Source organism: Mauremys mutica, chromosome 12 (genome assembly GCF_020497125.1).
Source record: "Mauremys mutica isolate MM-2020 ecotype Southern chromosome 12, ASM2049712v1, whole genome shotgun sequence".
Taxonomy (NCBI): domain Eukaryota; kingdom Metazoa; phylum Chordata; order Testudines; family Geoemydidae; genus Mauremys; species Mauremys mutica.
Window position 1 is genome coordinate 77,255,044 of NC_059083.1, and position 17,498 is coordinate 77,272,541.

General features: G+C 42.0%; 1 protein-coding gene across 1 annotated transcript in view; it reads right to left on the bottom strand.

Annotated features, from left to right (window-relative positions):
• Positions 1–17,498, bottom strand: part of LOC123347019 — a 126,424-nt gene that overhangs the window by 66,810 nt on the left and 42,116 nt on the right. The window contains exons 23-34 of the mRNA XM_044984445.1: positions 16,832–16,945; positions 14,734–14,904; positions 13,341–13,454; positions 10,896–11,024; positions 9,425–9,493; positions 7,893–7,984; positions 6,929–7,049; positions 5,999–6,116; positions 5,655–5,746; positions 4,262–4,440; positions 1,715–1,790; positions 901–995 (exon numbers count right to left, since the gene is read on the bottom strand). Of these exons, the coding sequence (XP_044840380.1) occupies positions 901–995; positions 1,715–1,790; positions 4,262–4,440; positions 5,655–5,746; positions 5,999–6,116; positions 6,929–7,049; positions 7,893–7,984; positions 9,425–9,493; positions 10,896–11,024; positions 13,341–13,454; positions 14,734–14,904; positions 16,832–16,945 (1,370 nt within the window). The remainder of the gene's footprint in view (positions 1–900; positions 996–1,714; positions 1,791–4,261; positions 4,441–5,654; positions 5,747–5,998; positions 6,117–6,928; positions 7,050–7,892; positions 7,985–9,424; positions 9,494–10,895; positions 11,025–13,340; positions 13,455–14,733; positions 14,905–16,831; positions 16,946–17,498) is intronic.

Below are 17,498 nucleotides of genomic sequence, written 5' to 3' on the forward strand. Positions count from 1 at the left end.
TTTTTGTACCTGCTTTAGCTGAAACGTGTTTCACTTTGGCCAGTGAGAATTAGGATAGTGTGGTTTCAGAGGAGACAGTTGTCAAGTAGACAACAGTGCTAAGAAGGGATGGGATGAACCAGCTCAGAGAAAAATAAATACCAGCCTACATTTCGCTCCATCCCCTGAACTGAAACTGAGCCTCAACTGGTTTTTTTCAGATTGCGAATGGCTGGGACGTAAGCTCCCGCCAGAATTCTCAATGAAACTAAAACATAGTACCATCAGTTGTAGAGTCTAAGTTGCAGCTGTCCCTGCAATGCTAACGCAGATGGCGGGAGAGAAGGCACAGTGTATACCTGCCTACCCAACCTCCCAGGCAACTGTGAAGGAAAGCGACTCATCAAGGGTACTAATCTGCTTGGCTGTCCAATGCTTCTTGCACTAGACGGATCTTGGCCATTAGGGGATTAAATTTCTAAGCCAGCGTGATGACTGACATGTTGGTTGACACCAGTGATACAACTGGGGAATCTCCAGAGCTAAAAGCCTGAGCTCACTATAGCTTGAGCTAAAATATCAGGTGCTCTAGCTGAGAACTGTAACAGAATCATATCATCTGTGAACCTGGCATAGAGGGGTACAACACCCTGAACAAAGGGTTACATCAAGATTTTCCTGTGCCTGAAGTTAAGTTCCTAAATCCATATTTATGTATTTTAATAAGTGGCCTGATTTCCAAAAGTGCTTAGCACCCGGCAGCCCCTACTCAAAATCAGGCCTCTTTTTAGGTGCTCAGTTGTGGATTTAGAAGCTTAAACTCCCATCTCAAAAGTCTTAGCCCTCAACTTTTTATTATGCTGTTTTGATTTAGTTCTGATGTTAAAAACAGGCCTAATAATTGGTTCAGGGATTACTCACCACATGTGACTTTGCCCTTTAGGGTCCATTCCAGTTGATGGTTCATCCAGAAGCAGAACTGCCGGATTACCCAGCATGCTCAGTGCAAAACACACCTAAAATGAAGAACAGACACTGGGAGCTAAGTTCTGTCTTCCTGGCCTACTGCAGTAAAGCCAGTGGTGGTGCCCAGGTGTAAGTGAGAGCAAGTAACTCGTTTTCTTTAAAAAATGATGCATAAAATTCATTTCTATGCGGGACTCTGAAATCCTCTAATTCAGAGCAAACCAAAAATACGTCAACCTTCGAAAGACCAGTGCTTGGACGTCATTTCCTCCCTCCACACACACATATGCTTGTGATTTAAAGAAGCTGAACAATCTGAGAAACATACTGTGCAACATTCTGTACTACTGACAACATGGACGTAACTCCCTTTGATGTGAGACAGCACAAAGTGCATGCTTGGGCCCCACCATCTCAGGGGAAGCAAAGAGAATCTCATCCATGTAACTGGAAACAGAACTAGACCCGCTATTTACCAATGACATTTTTCATTCACACTATGGACATTTCAGAAACACGTCAGCTATTTTCTGGAGATAATTTACCAGCCATAACTTCAATATGTTTACACCCAAACAGAGATTTTACTACTGTATATTTGAAACAAAAATTCATTTTAGAATGAGGGGTTGGATTCTGCTCTCATTTACATCAATGCACATGCAAAAAGGACTCCACTAGCTTAGTGGAGTTATTCCAGATGCAACACTGGGGAACAAGGAGCAAAATTCGTCCCAGGGTTTGAGCCAAGAAAAACGCAAACGCTCACCTTTCTAGTTACCCCAGCAGATAATTTTCTAGTCACTTTCTGGACATGATCCTGAAGCTCCAGAGCCTTCGCTATCCTGCGAGGGGAGAGAGAGAGAGAAAGAAAGAAGCACATTTGGTTTTTCCCCAGCTCAACACTTTTACCTGAGACTGACAGCACAATGGAAAGAGTGGGTTCGGTTCCTCCCATTGGTGGGGGTGGCTGGGCCCTGGGAGGAAGCCTCTTCCACAGAGAGTACAGGGGTTCTGAGAGGAGAGGGTAGTTTTCATTTCTCAGTAGGGATTCCTGATGGATTTTGCTTGGGGCACACATCTCCTTGATGCCCCCTCTGCAACCAGCAATACGCTATTATTTGGGCTTCTCAGCAGAACCCCCCGAGGTGTGCTCTCCTCTGACTGACACAATGCTCTGCCCCCACTGATAAAGGAGATGTCCATTTCCCCTTTCTCCACCACTACTGGTGAAGCTTTGGCCACTCAGTTTTAGCATTCTTCTTAGTTCTTTTCCTGATGGTACCAACTGAAGATGATTTGTTTTGGAGGCGCGTTGCTTTCTTTCTGCTAAATGCCTTTTTTTGTCCATTTATTCTCTTCTAAGGAAAAGGCATGTGTAACCCCAGAAAATGCTTACTTCCCCCTTCCACGGGAGAATTCTTGTGGATCTATATTGGGGTAGGTAACCTATGGGACGTGTGCCGAAAGTGGCATGCGAGCTGATTATCAGTGGCACTCACAGTGCCCGGGGGCCTCTGCATTTTAATTGAATTTTAAATGAAACTTCTTAACTATTTTAAAAACCTTATTTACTTTACATATAACAATAGTTTAGTTATATATTATAGACTTATAGAAAGAGACCTTCTAAAAACATTAAAATGTATTACTGGCACGCGAAACCTTAAATTAGAGTGAATAATGAAGACTCAGCACACCGCTTCTGAAAGGTTGCCGACCCCTGATCTATACTATGGTGCTGAAAAATATGGATGCTTCAGTTTTCTAATGTGCCCATAAACTTATCTGACTGTGTACGTTCATGCAATGACACTAACCCATCAAAGAGTGCAAATCTTTCCAAAACTCACATTCTGAAGTCTTTTCATAATCTAAAGAATCCTTCTGTTTCAGCATGCTTCCCTGTCCAATTTTTTTCTGGAAAGTCTGCTAATTTTTTATTTTAAGCAACAAAATCATCAGAAACTAAACAAGAGAAGCTTTTTAAAGAAGCTGTTCCTAATAGGATAGTATCTTTCTGTTAATCATTGGAATTATATTATTTGTTGTTATTAATACTACTATCTATTAGTTTCAGAGTAGCAGCCATGTTAGTCTGTATCAGCAAAAAGAACAGGAGTACTTGTGGCATCTTAGGGCAGATCTACACTAAGGGCGGGGGTCGAATTAGGGTACGCAAATTCAGCTACATGAATAGCGTAGCTGAATTCGAAGTACCCTAATTCGAACAACTCACCCGTCCAGACGCGGCGGGGTCGAACTCCGCGGCTCCCCCGTCGACTCTGCCAACTCCTTTTGGCGAGGTGGAGTACCGGAGTCGACCGCAGCGCTTCCGGAGTTCGAACTATCGCGTCTAGATCAGACGCGATAGTTCGAACTCGAAAAGTCGAACTCTCCGCGTCGAACCGGCAGGTAAGTGTAGACGTACCCTTAGAGACTAACAAATCTATTTGAGCATAAGCTTTCGTGGACTACCACCCACTTCATCAGATTCATAGAATGGAACATATAATAAGGAGATATATATACATACAGAACATGAAAAGGTGGAAGTAGCCGTATCAACTGTAAGAGGCTAATTAATTACGATGAGCAATTATCAGCAGGAGAAAAATATATATCTGCAAACTAAATACCATTAATTTAGGCTTGAATAGAGACTGGGAGTGGTTGAGTCATTACACATTGAATCTATTTCCCCATGTTCAGTATCCTCACACCTCTTGTCAACTGTCTGAAATGGACCATCTTGATTATCACTACAAAAGTTTTTTTTCCTCCTGCTGATAATTGCTCATCTTAATTAATTAGCCTCTTACAGTTGATATGGCTACTTCCACTTTTTCATGTTCTGTATGTATATATATCTTCTTACTGTATGTTCCATTCTGTGCATCTGATGAAGTGGGCTGTAGCCCACAAAAGCTTATGCTCAAATAAATTTGTTAGTCTCTAAGGGTGATACAAGTACTCCTCATTCTTTTACCAATCTATTATAAACCCTCTCCATCTTGCCGAGAGTGGACAGTACATCACTGATTATCCCCCTAATTTCACATTTCAGCGCCAGACATTACCATCTAACGTTTAGACACAGATACATCCAGCATTTAACGCACACTAATTTTAATTCTAACTCACCCTAAATGAGAAAATCTGGGTGGCTTATTTTCTTGGCTAAATCACCAGAGGAAGACATTTGGGCAGTTTGACTGTGAAGCCTCTGGTTTTCAGCAAAATTCTACTTTCTCTCTGCTTTATAGTTCTGAGATATGAAACACGAACTGAAAACTTGATTTGTTTAACTCCATACCGTTTGATAGTAACAGCGGCGTCTTCTTTCCTCATCCCTTTCACAGCTGCATAAACCTCCAGATGTTGTTGCACAGTAAGGTTAGGCCAGAGAGGGTTCTCCTGAGGGCAGTGGCCTAGAAAGCCAGTTGGGCTCTCTCGCCGTTGAGAGGCAGTGGCATCTTTCCCCTTTGTCAGCACCTGAACAAACAATCTGTTATTCTGCACATGTGTAATCTTGTGATCAGTAGCATGTAGGGTTAAAATTACAGGATGAGGATGACAGGTTTCAGAGTAGCAGCAGTGTTAGTCTGTATCCGCAAAAAGAACAGGAGTCCTTGTGGCACCTTAGAGACGAACACATTTATTTGAGCATAAGCTTTCGTGGGCTACAGCCCACTTCATCAGATGCATAGAATGGAACATACAGAAAGGAGATATATATACATACAGAACATGAAAAGGTGGAAGTAGCCATATCAACTCTAAGAGGCTAATGAATTAAGATGAGCAATTATCAGCAGGATCAAAAAAACATTTGTAGTGATAATCAAGATGGCCCATTTCAGACAGTTGACAAGGGAAAATTACTGAGTAAGGGACTGATCTGCAACCTTTGCTTATCTGAGTAGTTTCACTGAGTACTGGTAATAGAGCTGGCCCTTACATAGTAGGCCATTTTCTCGCTCGATAGGGTCTATAGCGGTAGATGTTTGCTCCAGGTCCTGTAATATGAATGGTCCATGAAAAATGCCAATAAAAAGACTTACAAGACCATTTCCAGCATTAGTGAAAGTTCAAGATTCATTCCTGAAATTATTTACTTTTAATTTATTTTGAGGCAAATATAACAGTGGGTATGGATAGAATGCAGGCTTTCATTTCAAGTGTTCTGGCGTTGGTTGGTCTACAGAATAGTGTTCATGTCGTTTTGTTTGCTTATTGCAAGTGACATGTTCTTATGTCAATCACAATGACTGATGATAATTTTCATTAACGATTTTCAGAGCATGATGTGCTAGGCTATGGGCTGATGTCCAAACATCCTTTTGGGCACAGCCACATCACAGCCTGGGTGTGACTTGCAGCTTGTGGAGATGCACGCCCACTAACTGTACTCAGGCTAGAAATAGACATGAACTGCAGTGTACACTGCACAAGCCTGATTGACACCTCCTTTCCTCGCCAGGTATATACTTGTTTGGGCAGCCTGTGCTGAAGTATGCACTCACTGCTATTTTTCACAAGCTAGTTAGAGTACAGTTAGTGAGGGTAAGTTTACATGAACTGCAAGTCACGCCCCCACCCAGCTGTAGTTGTGGAAGTATCCTCTGTTTCCCTTAATGTATTGTTTAGGATTAGCAGTGGGTTCTTCACTCCAATCTTTATTTTAAAGTCCAACCCGTTTCACCTACCTGCCCAGCAGTCAGTGTTGTCTCTCCAGTAATCATATTGATAGTTGTGCTTTTACCAGCTCCATTGGGTCCCAGTAGTCCGAATACCTCTCCTAGAATGAATATGCATCAATTTTTAGTAAGACTTGCCCTTCCTAACAGATCATCAGGCATATTCACCACGAAAGAAAAAACAAACAAAAGAGAAACCTTTTACTCATACCTGTGATCAAATAACATTCATTAAAAATTCCACGAGGGCTGTCTAGAACTGAGACGTTCCAGTGAGTGAGTGGTCTACAGGTGTAACCTTCAAATCAGACAATCATCAAAATAGCTAAAGTAAAATATTCCTGGGTTCTAACCTTTTTTAACAGAAAAAGAGACATTTTTAGTGGCCACTTTCTTCTTTTTCTTAAAAACCGAGCTGGCTTTCTTGTCTTTATATTCCTTGCGCAGATCGTTGACAATGATAATTGGTTTCTGGGGAAGGAGGGAAATGAGAGAGAATTTATAAAGAACAAATCCCTCCCACTATAAAAGACAGTCCAGTTGTTCTCCCTGTTGTGTGTGGTTGCTGTATACAGGTTTTATTTGGAACACTTTCTTTGAATATTTTGTTGCTGCTGAAATGTGTTGAATTTTCATTGCTAAGAGATGAGATAAAAGCTCGACAGTGGTGAAATCTACTAGACAGTCATGTTAATCCCATACAGCTTTTTACTATTTTAGGTAACTATATGGCTTCCGTTACCATAGTATCCATGTGCCTCACACTCTACACACAACACCTCTTTACTGTTTTATAGGAAAGTACTATTCTCTCCATTTTATGGTTATGGAGCTGTGGCCCAGAGAGACTAAGTGACTTGGTTAAGGTCATAGAGGAAGTCTGTGTCACAACAGGAAACTGAACTGGTTTCTGTGTCCCAGGCTAATGCCCTTTCCACGGGCCATCTTTCCTGCCCATACAGGTTAGCTATTATACAGGCTGCATTATTAATTATTAGTTCAACTCCAAAAAAACGTGCTTGACGTTGAAAGAGAAGAGGTCACAATCCTTATTTCAAAAATCATTCATTTTAGATTGCCTGAGAACAAAAGAGAATTATGGTCTATTTAGAAGTTGTAGTCTCAGTTCTGATGATATCTATTAATTCCAGTTGGAAAGCAGAAAAATATAAGAGAATAAACATTGGATTTCTGCATTGATGTTTATTATTTTTTCCCCAGTGGGTAATTTACCAATAGGAAGAGTAAAGAGACAGACAGAAAAGGACAACTTGAAGTTATACCTCTTCCTGATTTTCAGAAGCTATTGCTTCCCTAACTTTTGCCCTTTCAGCTTGCACATCTTCATCTTCTTCTTCTGGTTCTTCAGGATTTTGATGGCTGATCTCTTTCCTCGGGGGAATTCTACCGATCAAAGGATTCAAAACTCAGCATTATATCCTTTGTCCTAGTTCACAACTGATGTATTATGAGTAGAGCAAGACCGAATGGCTGTTTGGTTCAACGCTTCTGCTTTTTATTATTTGCTATTTGGAAAGTCAAGCACACAAAAAGGTAAGAAATTCCAGAATTAAGGTTGCCCATACGACCTTAATTCAGCCCTCTTGTTGCATATGGATTATGATAGCCTTGCCCAACATCAGTCATATAGTATGTCTGTGGAGAAGCCAGGAATAGAACCCAGCACTGGTATGTCCCAGACCAGTGGCTGAAATATAAAAGAACAACCTCTCTCTTCTTATAGTCCTTGGACTTAGTCACTGTCCATTCTGTGCCCTGAATGAGGCAGGGTTTAAGAACAAATAGTACATGATCCTGTAGATAAAGACAGTATCAAAGTGCACCTGCAATCTATTTACTGGATTTTCCTAACCTCTGAACGTGTGACTTTGCAAACTTAACACCACTTCTCTTTGGGGCAGGGACGATCTTTTTGTTTTGTGTTTGTATTGTGCCTAGTACAATGGGGTCAAGGTCCATGACTGCGACTTGTAGGCATGACAGTACAAATTAATAACAACATTATGTGTTGTATGTAATTTCCTATTTTTTTTTAAGCAAGAATACTTGGGAGGGGGGGAATGTATCATGTGGAACCTGATGGAAACTATGCATGGATTTTTAAAAAAATCAAAATGTTTTGTGAAAAATTGAAAATATCAACTTTTTCTGTGGAAAATATTTTGTCAAAAAAAGACCAAGTGTGGGGGCACACGTGCACATGCAAGGGTATGTGTGGGCACAAACCTAAAAATCGGATCCTCTCTCATAACCACCTTTCCATATTTCACCTCCAGCCATCGAAGAAGAAAAATGAAAACTACACAGTGGAGGTAAGGCTGAAAAAAAAAAGAAGAAACAGTCAATGTTGCATGAATGAAAATAGCAACATTGTATTTGATACATTTTAATTACAGTTTAGGTAAAGTGCCTTAAAAGAGGGATCGGCTTCTTCTCATGTACTAGTCACCCCCTGAGCTGCTACCTGGCTATTTAATGTTAACTTTAGGTTAATGTTAGGTTCGTTTTATTAGAATTCTAATGTGAGAGGCAAAATAAGATTTTAATTCAGTTCTCCCTGCGTCTCCCTCTTATCTAATCTAGGTGGGTATTTATTCCATATTGATCACTCTGGCATCCTGATCTGCTTCACCTCTTTATTCCTCTTAGGGATCCGTCCATCCATCGCAGGTACTTCTCTGGCCCCACTTGCTCAGATTCTGTGCATCTCCCAAATCTTAATGTATTTCATGTATAAATGCCAAAATAAAACCCTCTTGCCCTTGGGCTGGCAGCGCCCCAACTATAAGGCTACCTCTGATATGATCTAAAGAACAATTAAATGAAAATGTTTCAGCTTTAGTAGTCATATTGAAGTATGATCTTCCTGTTATTTAGCTGTGGGTATCCTAGGTTCCCCCCCGCCCTCAGTGCTTCCCATCACTGGTAGCAGTGGTGGTGGAACTGGCATAGGTCAGTTGCCAGTGTTTTAGCCTCCATGCCATTGAACTCAGCTCAGAGCAGGCCTAGACAGCATGGAGGTAAAATGTTAGTAATCACTGGCGCCTTGTCTCCACTAGCTTTCGCACCATAGCTACTACCACTGGTGCACAACTGGTGGTAATAACGGAGCAAAATATATGCGGGGGTGGGGGGAGAATGTAGTAAATGGTAATAAGAGTCTAGTCCATTGACTTGGGTTGAATTTTATCAATTCGGTTGGAGCGTACAGTATCTAAAATTGCACAAGAAGTTCATATTTGAATTAACTAATACGAAAGCATAAAATGACAACAGATGACACTAGTAGAGAAATCACATTTTATTGCATAAGCACAATGGCAAAAGGTAAGGCTGAGCTCATTGCATGATCTGGGGCTTATTTTGTTTTCCCTAGCCTGTTTCAGGCGAGCAGTAACTGGGTGCTGGCCAGCAGCCTCTCAACTGCCTCCTCAAATCCAGTCTAAGTTCTGCTCTGTATGGAATGAGTCTGATATTCTTGCCCCACTTCCTCATAGGTAAAAAGCCTCAAACAGTCCCACCTTCTCTAATAAGGTGACAGATGAGGTCCTGGGTTTACGGACTAACCTCTCCTGCCAATGAGCATTAGGCTACACTGGAAAACTCTATCTCAGTACAACAGATATCACCATGAAACATCTGTCACATTATGTACGTTTTGCTAGCTGCAGGGAATTATACAAATGCAATATATAGTCACCACATTAGAATGCATGGCCTCTGCAAAATAAGAATGCAATATTCAAATTGTTTCTTACTGCAAAGACAGATATGAGTATGAATCCCCAATTGCCAATAGAACCGTAAACATCATATTCTATAAAAATCTGTGGATGGAAAAAATACATTCAGTAGAAATCCTGTAAAACTTTAATATAATACTTTTAGAAGAAAGAAAACACACGTCATTAAATATTTCAGAACTATGTGAACATTTCTGTCATTTCACTCAAAATCCTCACAGTAGCGAAGGGCAAATATAGATTTTGGAATCTGGGTGTCCTAATACTATTTGGGAAATAGTTACACCCCCAAATACAAGTATCATCAGACTCTTCTTTCCAAGACTAATAGCTCTATCAGGTGCAAGAATTTTATCTCCTTAGCACCTATGATGAGAAGTGGGAAGAAGAGGAGAGTCTTATAATGGGGATTGCAGAGGGCAATTTTCAAAATTAGACCCCTTAGAGCAGTGATTCTCAAACTTATTTTTTGCAGACCACTTGAAAATTGCTGAGGGTGTCGGCGGACCATTTAAGGATCTTTCCAAACATTGTTTGTACTGTTAGCTAACTATTGTAAAGCACTTTGGATAAAAGCGTTATATATATATATAAAAAGCCTTAATAATAATTAACATTTTTTTGTTCTACAAATAAAAGCACACAACTTGTATTTTAATATCAGTAGTCTTACCTTTATAATGCAATGGATGTGCCCTCTCTCCCCCACCGTGGCAGCCCCTGGGCTGGGGCTGGGAAGGAGGGGGGTCTCTCCTGCCACGGCAGCCACCAAGCTTGGCTAGGAAGGAGTGTGTGTGGGGGGGTGTCTCTCCCTCTCCCCCCAACCACAGCAGCCTCCGAGCTGGGGCTGGGAAGGAGGGGAGTATCTCTCCCACCACAGCAGCCTCCGAGCTGGGGCTGGGAAGGAAGGGAGTATCTCTCCCACCACAGCAGCCACCGAGCTGAGGCTGGGAAGGAGGGGAGTATCTCCCCCACCACAGCAGCCAGTGAGCTGAGGCTGGGAAGGAGGGCCGTCTCTCCCTTGCATTCACAGCCCTGGAGCTGGGGAAAGTCACCTCTTTGGCCGCCGCAGCCCTACACATTGCAAATCCCCCCCACTTCCTCTTCTCACCCCACTACCCCCTCCCCACCTATCTCTCATTCCCCCCAAGGCCACCACTTCACCTTACATGTGCGTCTTCTCCAGGGTCCAGGCACCTAGTCAGCAGAGCCACACCTGTGCAGCTTCACTAATTAGGTGGGTGGCCCTTCATTCTCTCACGTGTGGCTGCCCAGGCACGCACCTTAGAGGGAACTATCCACGGACCACCTAAATGGAGCTCGTGGACCACAGTTTGAAAATCTTTGCCTTAGAGAAACCACAAAGCTCTTTGCCAGGGTGTTACTGCCAGCTTCCCACTGAGAAACCATTAGCTTTGTTTTGTTTGTCCAGAAAGCATAGCCAGTTATGCACCTAATTTCTTCATGACATAGTACAATAGTTTACCTTTATAGACCTGACCATAACACCTGTTAATGGATACACAGGAATCAAAATGGAGAAGCAATAATGGAAAATTTTCTCGCTGGAAGTGAGCCACGTGATGGTACTAATAATGAAGACAACCAGTGTTACCTAAAAAGAAGAAAGAAGGTAAATCATACTAGATAAAAAAAGTAATCTTTGCTCACTGTTGCCAACAATTGGATGACACAACATTTTGGATTATATGGTGACTACTGCACAACTTACTTATTAGAAATACTGAATACAAAACACATGGGTCATGGGTTAGAGCTGGTGTTTGGGAGAGAGGAACACTTCTGTCACTCCATTGCCCTCTAGAGTGTACTTGGTTTTTACCCTCAACACCTATTATCGGTCAGAAGCCGTACTGCCAATCCTACACATTCCAAAATCATGAGTCAGGTTCTAAAAAATAATCAAGAACTTTTTAAAAATTGGATTCTTCTTATTTGCCTTCTGTTTTTTTGAGCTTGGTGTGTGTGTGTGTGTGTGTGTGTGTGTGTGTGTGTGTGTGTGTGTGTGTGTGTGTGAGAGAGAGAGAGAGAGATACTTCAACGTGTGTGTGTGTGTGATACTTCAACCTTTTCTCCACAATGGTGAGTGTTACACATTTACTTTTATTTTGAATTAAAACAGAGTCTCGTGTGATCACATGACTCCAGGAGCTGGGACTTTAAGAAAACACACCAAATATTATGAAACTTCCAATAAAATCAAGGGCGTTGGCATCACTACATACATTGGCATATTCTAGTACATAAAATACCGGGAAAGAACCTTCCATTAAGCTGCAGCATAATTAGCTTGGTGACAGCGAACATCTTAGCTTGTTGATTTTTTATTTATTTATTTTTACCATGAGCTTTTAGAGAGTTCAGAGTGAATATGCAGATATCTAAACAACATCTCCTCTCAGGGATCCTTTCCCCAACCTTGTAGAAAAATGACAACGACGTGATGTTTGAACCTTTTTAGATCCAGAACTGCAGGATGTACAAACCAAAGATCTTCTCTAGGGCCTTTGCACCTCATGTCTAGCCTTGGCAGTACACAAAATTCTTAAAAGGGTGTCTCTGGAAAGTTCATTTAGGTTGCAAGAGGCACCAAAGGAGTTGAGGTGTATTCAGCTACAACTCAGTAACCTGCAGACCAACATAGAAAGATGTCTCAAGGCTAGATCTGGTCAGAATTATTTTTTCTTCCTCTCTGGGGAAAGTTTCAAGTTTTCAGCAAATAAACTAAAATATTCTGATTCTGAAATACCCTCAGGGAGTCGTAGTTCAGGTGCCTCATGCTCCCATTCTCTTCCATAGATTGGGCTCCCTGGTCAGACTACAGCTCCCATCATACACCATGGTCTCCCCTCTTGGCAAAGGAAGGCGGCTCACATGGCCATAGTGCATCATAGGAGCCGAAGTCTGACCAGGGAGCTGGGACCATGAGGAGAATGGAAGTATGAGGCACTGCAGCAGCATTTTCAGAATCAAAATCTTTTTGATTTTCAGGTTTAGTTCAAGGTATAAAACTGTCTCTGTTATAAAATGTCTCTGTCATTTTCTGCTGCAAAGAACAGAAGTTTTCTCTGTGAAGCAGACACTTTTCTCACACAAAATCACCAACTTTCCATCAAAAAGCAGTTAAAGCGGAGAATTTTGAACCAGCCTTATTCAGGACAAGAAATTTGTTTATGAGGCCAAGCCTCTGAAATAATAAGACTGGATCCAGGGTGGTACAATTTCCCCAAGACCAACTTTGGGGGGATTTTTGTTGCTGTTATTTAGATTGTGGTTTACAAGATCCAGACTAAGATTTTCTAACAGTCAAAGGCAGGTCACAAGAACAATACTTTCAGGGGCAACTCTAGCTTTTGTGCCGCCCCAAGCACAGCAGGCAGGCTGCCCAAGCATGGGAGGCGGATTCGGCGGACCGGGGACCTCCCGCAGGCATGCTGCCAAAAGCTGCCTGACTGCCGCCCTCACAGGGACCGGCAGCACTTGGAGCGCTGGTGCCTGGAGCCGCCACTGAATACTTTGTATTTCCATTTGAAAAAACACACACACAAAAAGATTTTGCTTATGAGATTTCACCCCATGCAAAATATTGGGGAGAAAAAAAATCTGTTTTCAACCACAAAAAATGTGGAGCCATAGAGAGTTGGGAGTTCTGGGTAGGGGGCCACAAACCACTTGAAATTTCAGTATCAAAAGAGAAAGGATTGGAGAGGACATTAAAGAAGAAAATGATGTGAATAATGCATCATAGTTAAAGGTACAGAGCTGTCTCTGTTATAAGATGACTGTGATTTTCTATTTCCTGGAGCTGCACAGGATGTTTCCAGTTGTATCATCACCTGAACGCTCAAAAGTTGAAATACAGTTTCATAAACTTTACAGCATGCTGTACATAATCTAGCCATTTGCTTACCACTATGAGGATAAAAGACCAAAAATCACAGCTGTTGCATCGCTTTCGAAATGTGAAGGCAATTAAATATACGAACAGGACCATAGATGCTCCATAGCCAATAATACCGGTAAACTATAGAGAGGAAAGCTCTCATTAGGGATAAGTGAACTGTTCTGAACAAATAATACTACACCACTCTAGTTCAATTTAAATGACAATAATACTGAGATCAAGGGATAACCCCCCCAATTAAGTACAAAGTACTTTTATAAGGAGGCTAAGATTTATTATCTCCATTTTACAGATGGGGAAACTCAGACACAACACAGTGAAGAAGAAAAAATAGAGCAACAAATAATAAAAATGCCTACATCTTATATAGCCCTTTTCATCAATAGGCCTCAAAGCACTTCACAGTCTGTAATGTATTTGTCCTCACCACACCCCTGTGAGGCAGGGCAAAGCTCTTATCCCCAGTGCACAGATGAGGAACTGAGGCACAGAGAGATTTAGTGACTTTCCCAAGATCACAAGGATGTCTGTGGCAGAGCAGGGAACTGAATGCAGGTTTCCCATCTCCAAGGCTAGTGTCCTAACCACTAGACCATCTTTCCTCTCAAACAGCACAAAGATTTAAGCACCTGTGAATGCGATAGCCCCGTCTGAGCTACATACTGTGTGGCTCTTTAACAAGCAACCTGTGACCATTTACTTGTTAGGAATGTATTATGTTCCTCCTTGCATGATTATTATTGCTAGGGGAAAAACCTGCTGTCCTATATACAGTTCTGCTCTCAGACCTGGCTGTGTCCAGGATTTCATCCCTAAAATCAGTGAGCTTACTCTGGGTTTGCACCAGTGTAACTTAAAACGGAATTAGACACAGTTTCCTAGAAGTGAAATTGCAATGCTGACAACTACTTCCAGAAGTGTCAATTCTGGGAACACTTATACATAATAGGAACTTGTTGGGAAATCTCTTGTAGGCTTATCTTGAATTTTTCTTTTTACTAGGTGGGGAGGAGAGAGCCAGGGGAAATACAAAAGACCTTTTTCACAAACAGGAATCTCATTTCACTATGAGAAATCCATTTTTTGCATCTGGGGCAAATTCAGAATTCTTGCTGGCAGAAATGGCAAAATTTTGCCATGGATCAAATTTAAATCTTTTCAAATGAATGCCTGGCAAAAAACTGGCCCCTTTGCCTTTCTCTGACCTATGGGTGCAGGCACTTGAAGATCCAACCGGCACAAGGGATTACAATTTAAATGAATTCTGAAGCCAGGAGTTGACTGGTTTAATTGCTCCCCTTCCCTGGTGAAGAGAGAGGGGGAAACTTTATCTTTTGGGTTTCCCTCTCTTGTTTTCAAAGGTGAATTATTTTTCAGTTATCTAAATAATCAGATTTACCAGGGCAAGAGCTTCACCGGCACTCATAATAATTTTGTTACTCAGTGCAAAGAGAATTCCAAACATTGAGAAGAGAAGAATCAAGTACAAGGGAATATCCACCAGAGCCTGCCCACACCAGTAGGCTGAAGGGACGAGCCCAGAGACCCGCAGCTGGGAACGAGCTTTTATCTAGGAGAGGAAAGGAAAAAGAGAGGTATTATTAGAGAGTTTTTAAAAGCAACAACAGTCCTTCCAATTAGTTGACTTTATGTTCAGAATTGGCTCAGGGAAATAAAGGTACAAACAAATCTCCATTTCTTCTTCCTCTGTAGAGTTATCACAGGACTTTCCCCTTTCTCACTCTCTCTAGCTATTGCTGCTCTCTGCTCCTCCTCCTCCTCACTGTCCACATGTCTATTTCCCCCGCTTCTATCTCTCTCACCCCATTTGTTCCTTCCTTCCTTCTTTAGTTGCTTCTTTTCCCTGCCTCCTTGCCCCGATGGCAGTGGAAATATCTGAATAGTGTACCCTGAAATATTGGTTTTCATTTTTTATTCTTCATTAACCGGTGTCTAAAAAATGTTAACAAGGTAGCTCCAGAACAAAGAGTCTTGCTATGATTGTCGGCATTCATTAAAGCAAACCCAGGGATGTATCTCGTGTCAGTTTAGATGAGCATGCTGTGTATAATAGGACAATCAAGTAGATGGATAAAGAGATACATCAGGGAATCATGCGCGCAGATTTAATTTTCCCTCAGTGTATTCTTCACACACCAACAGAAAGCTATCCATTAATCATGCTATTTTTCCTACAGGCTGGGAAGACTGAGGGAAGGACAGGGGGAAGAGAGAGAGAGACTGTTATTGTCATGTCTATTTTTATATATTTGGGAGGCCCTCAGACATTACCATGATGGAAGCCATTGTGTACCTAGGTAGCTAGATAGATCCCTGATACAACTCTATTGCTTTCAGTGAAAGACTTCAGAACACAGATTCCTTCATACTGGTAGATAATTACCTCTAAGGCCTTGGCTACACTTGCAAATTTGCCACGCTGCAGCAGGGTGTGAAAACACACCCTCTCCAGCGCTGCAAATTGCGGCGCTGCAAAGCGCCAGTGTGGTCAAAGCCCCAGCGCTGGAAGCGCGGCTCCCAGCGCTGTCCGTTATTCCCCACAGGGAGGTGGAGTACGGACAGCCCTGGGAGAGCTATCTGAAGTGCAAGTGTAGCCATAGCCTAAGTCAGTCATCTAGTCCAGAGGTTCTCAGCACAATTTTTTTGGTGGCCTCAGTGTGGCCACCAATTCTTGCTGGTGGCCACTCTCACATTTTTTCCTAAAATACTTAATTAGCTTTAGGCAAATCAAATAAATATGCACATATATATGTCCAAATAATTGCAATTTATTTATTGCTAGCTAGTTAAGTCTGTTGTGAAAAGTGATATGAACAAACATACAGGTATCGCTTTTCATAGCAGATTTATTCAGCCCAAAGCCTGAGCCCCACCACACCTGGAAAGGTGGGGAACTCATCAGCTGCCTGCTCCTACAGTGGCGTGCACCAGGGGACTCCAGAGAGGAGCACCCCTGCTGCTGGCCTCAGTAACCAACACCAAGACAGGACATCCAGGAGCAACAGGGATGGGGAGCGGCCACTGGTCTGCCTCCTGTCCTCTAATCACAGCCCAGGAGGCTGTGGCTGCAAGAAAAGCCTCAGGTGGCCATATTTGAGAAACACTGAAAGTCCATCTGATCTGCCCGCAAACTAATTTTATAATTGCAATTTGATATAGTATGTAACCTCTCTTCTATTAAACCTGCCTTCTTCTACCATGAGAGTACCTGTCTTTGACCTGTTACATATTTGTACACAGCTATCCCTCTGCCTCTGCTCTCAGTTTTATTTCTCTAGATCTGTCATGCCTTGGTCTTTTAGCTGTTTCTCAGAGTGGTTAATTTCAAAGCCTTTTAGTATTTTGATTTCTCTCCTCTGAACTCTGCAAGCTATGTCCTTGTAAGAATGTGACAGCCCAAACCAAATGCAGTGCTGAAACTGAGAGCTCTCCAGGCCTCCCCTTACATAATGTCTGCTAAAATTCAAGGATTTTACCTTATAATCTTGTATGCTGTTCATTGCAAAGTGGGGTGGGAAACCAGGAAGTAAAAGCAGCAGAAAAATAAGATAGCTTTGAATAAAATAATCCCATATTTCTGGACGATTCACCTGGGGGCGAAAAAAAATCAGAAAACATCTGAAGAAAACATCTGCATTGTATTAGTCTGGGTATCGCAACCAGAGCTGGGCAAATAGTTGGGTTTTTTTCTTTGCTGGCAGTTGAGAAAAATTTGGGGGAAAATTGGTTTAGGTCAAATCAAATCTGAAAATTCTGAAAGATTTCCACAAATTCAAAAAAGTCTGTTTCAGGTGGAAGGACACATTTCATTCCACTTGATTTGTTTTGTTTCCAAGTATTTTAAAAGGTCTAGAGTCATAAAATTTGGGAGGAGGTGCCCCCTTATCACTTTTAGTCCAGCGGTTAAGGTACTCATCTGAGATGTGGGAGAGCTAGTTCAATTCCCCCATCTGCCTGATATTGGACAGGGATTTGAACTTGGCTTTGCAACCACCCAGCTGAGTGTCTGAAACACCAGGCTACAAGGAGGTCCCCTGTGTCTTCAAGTCTCCTCCCATAGCCTCTCCTCTCCATACACCCCTCCTACTCCACACCAGAGACTCAGTGATTAGGGGGAGGCACCAGAAGGGAAGTGGTTCAAGA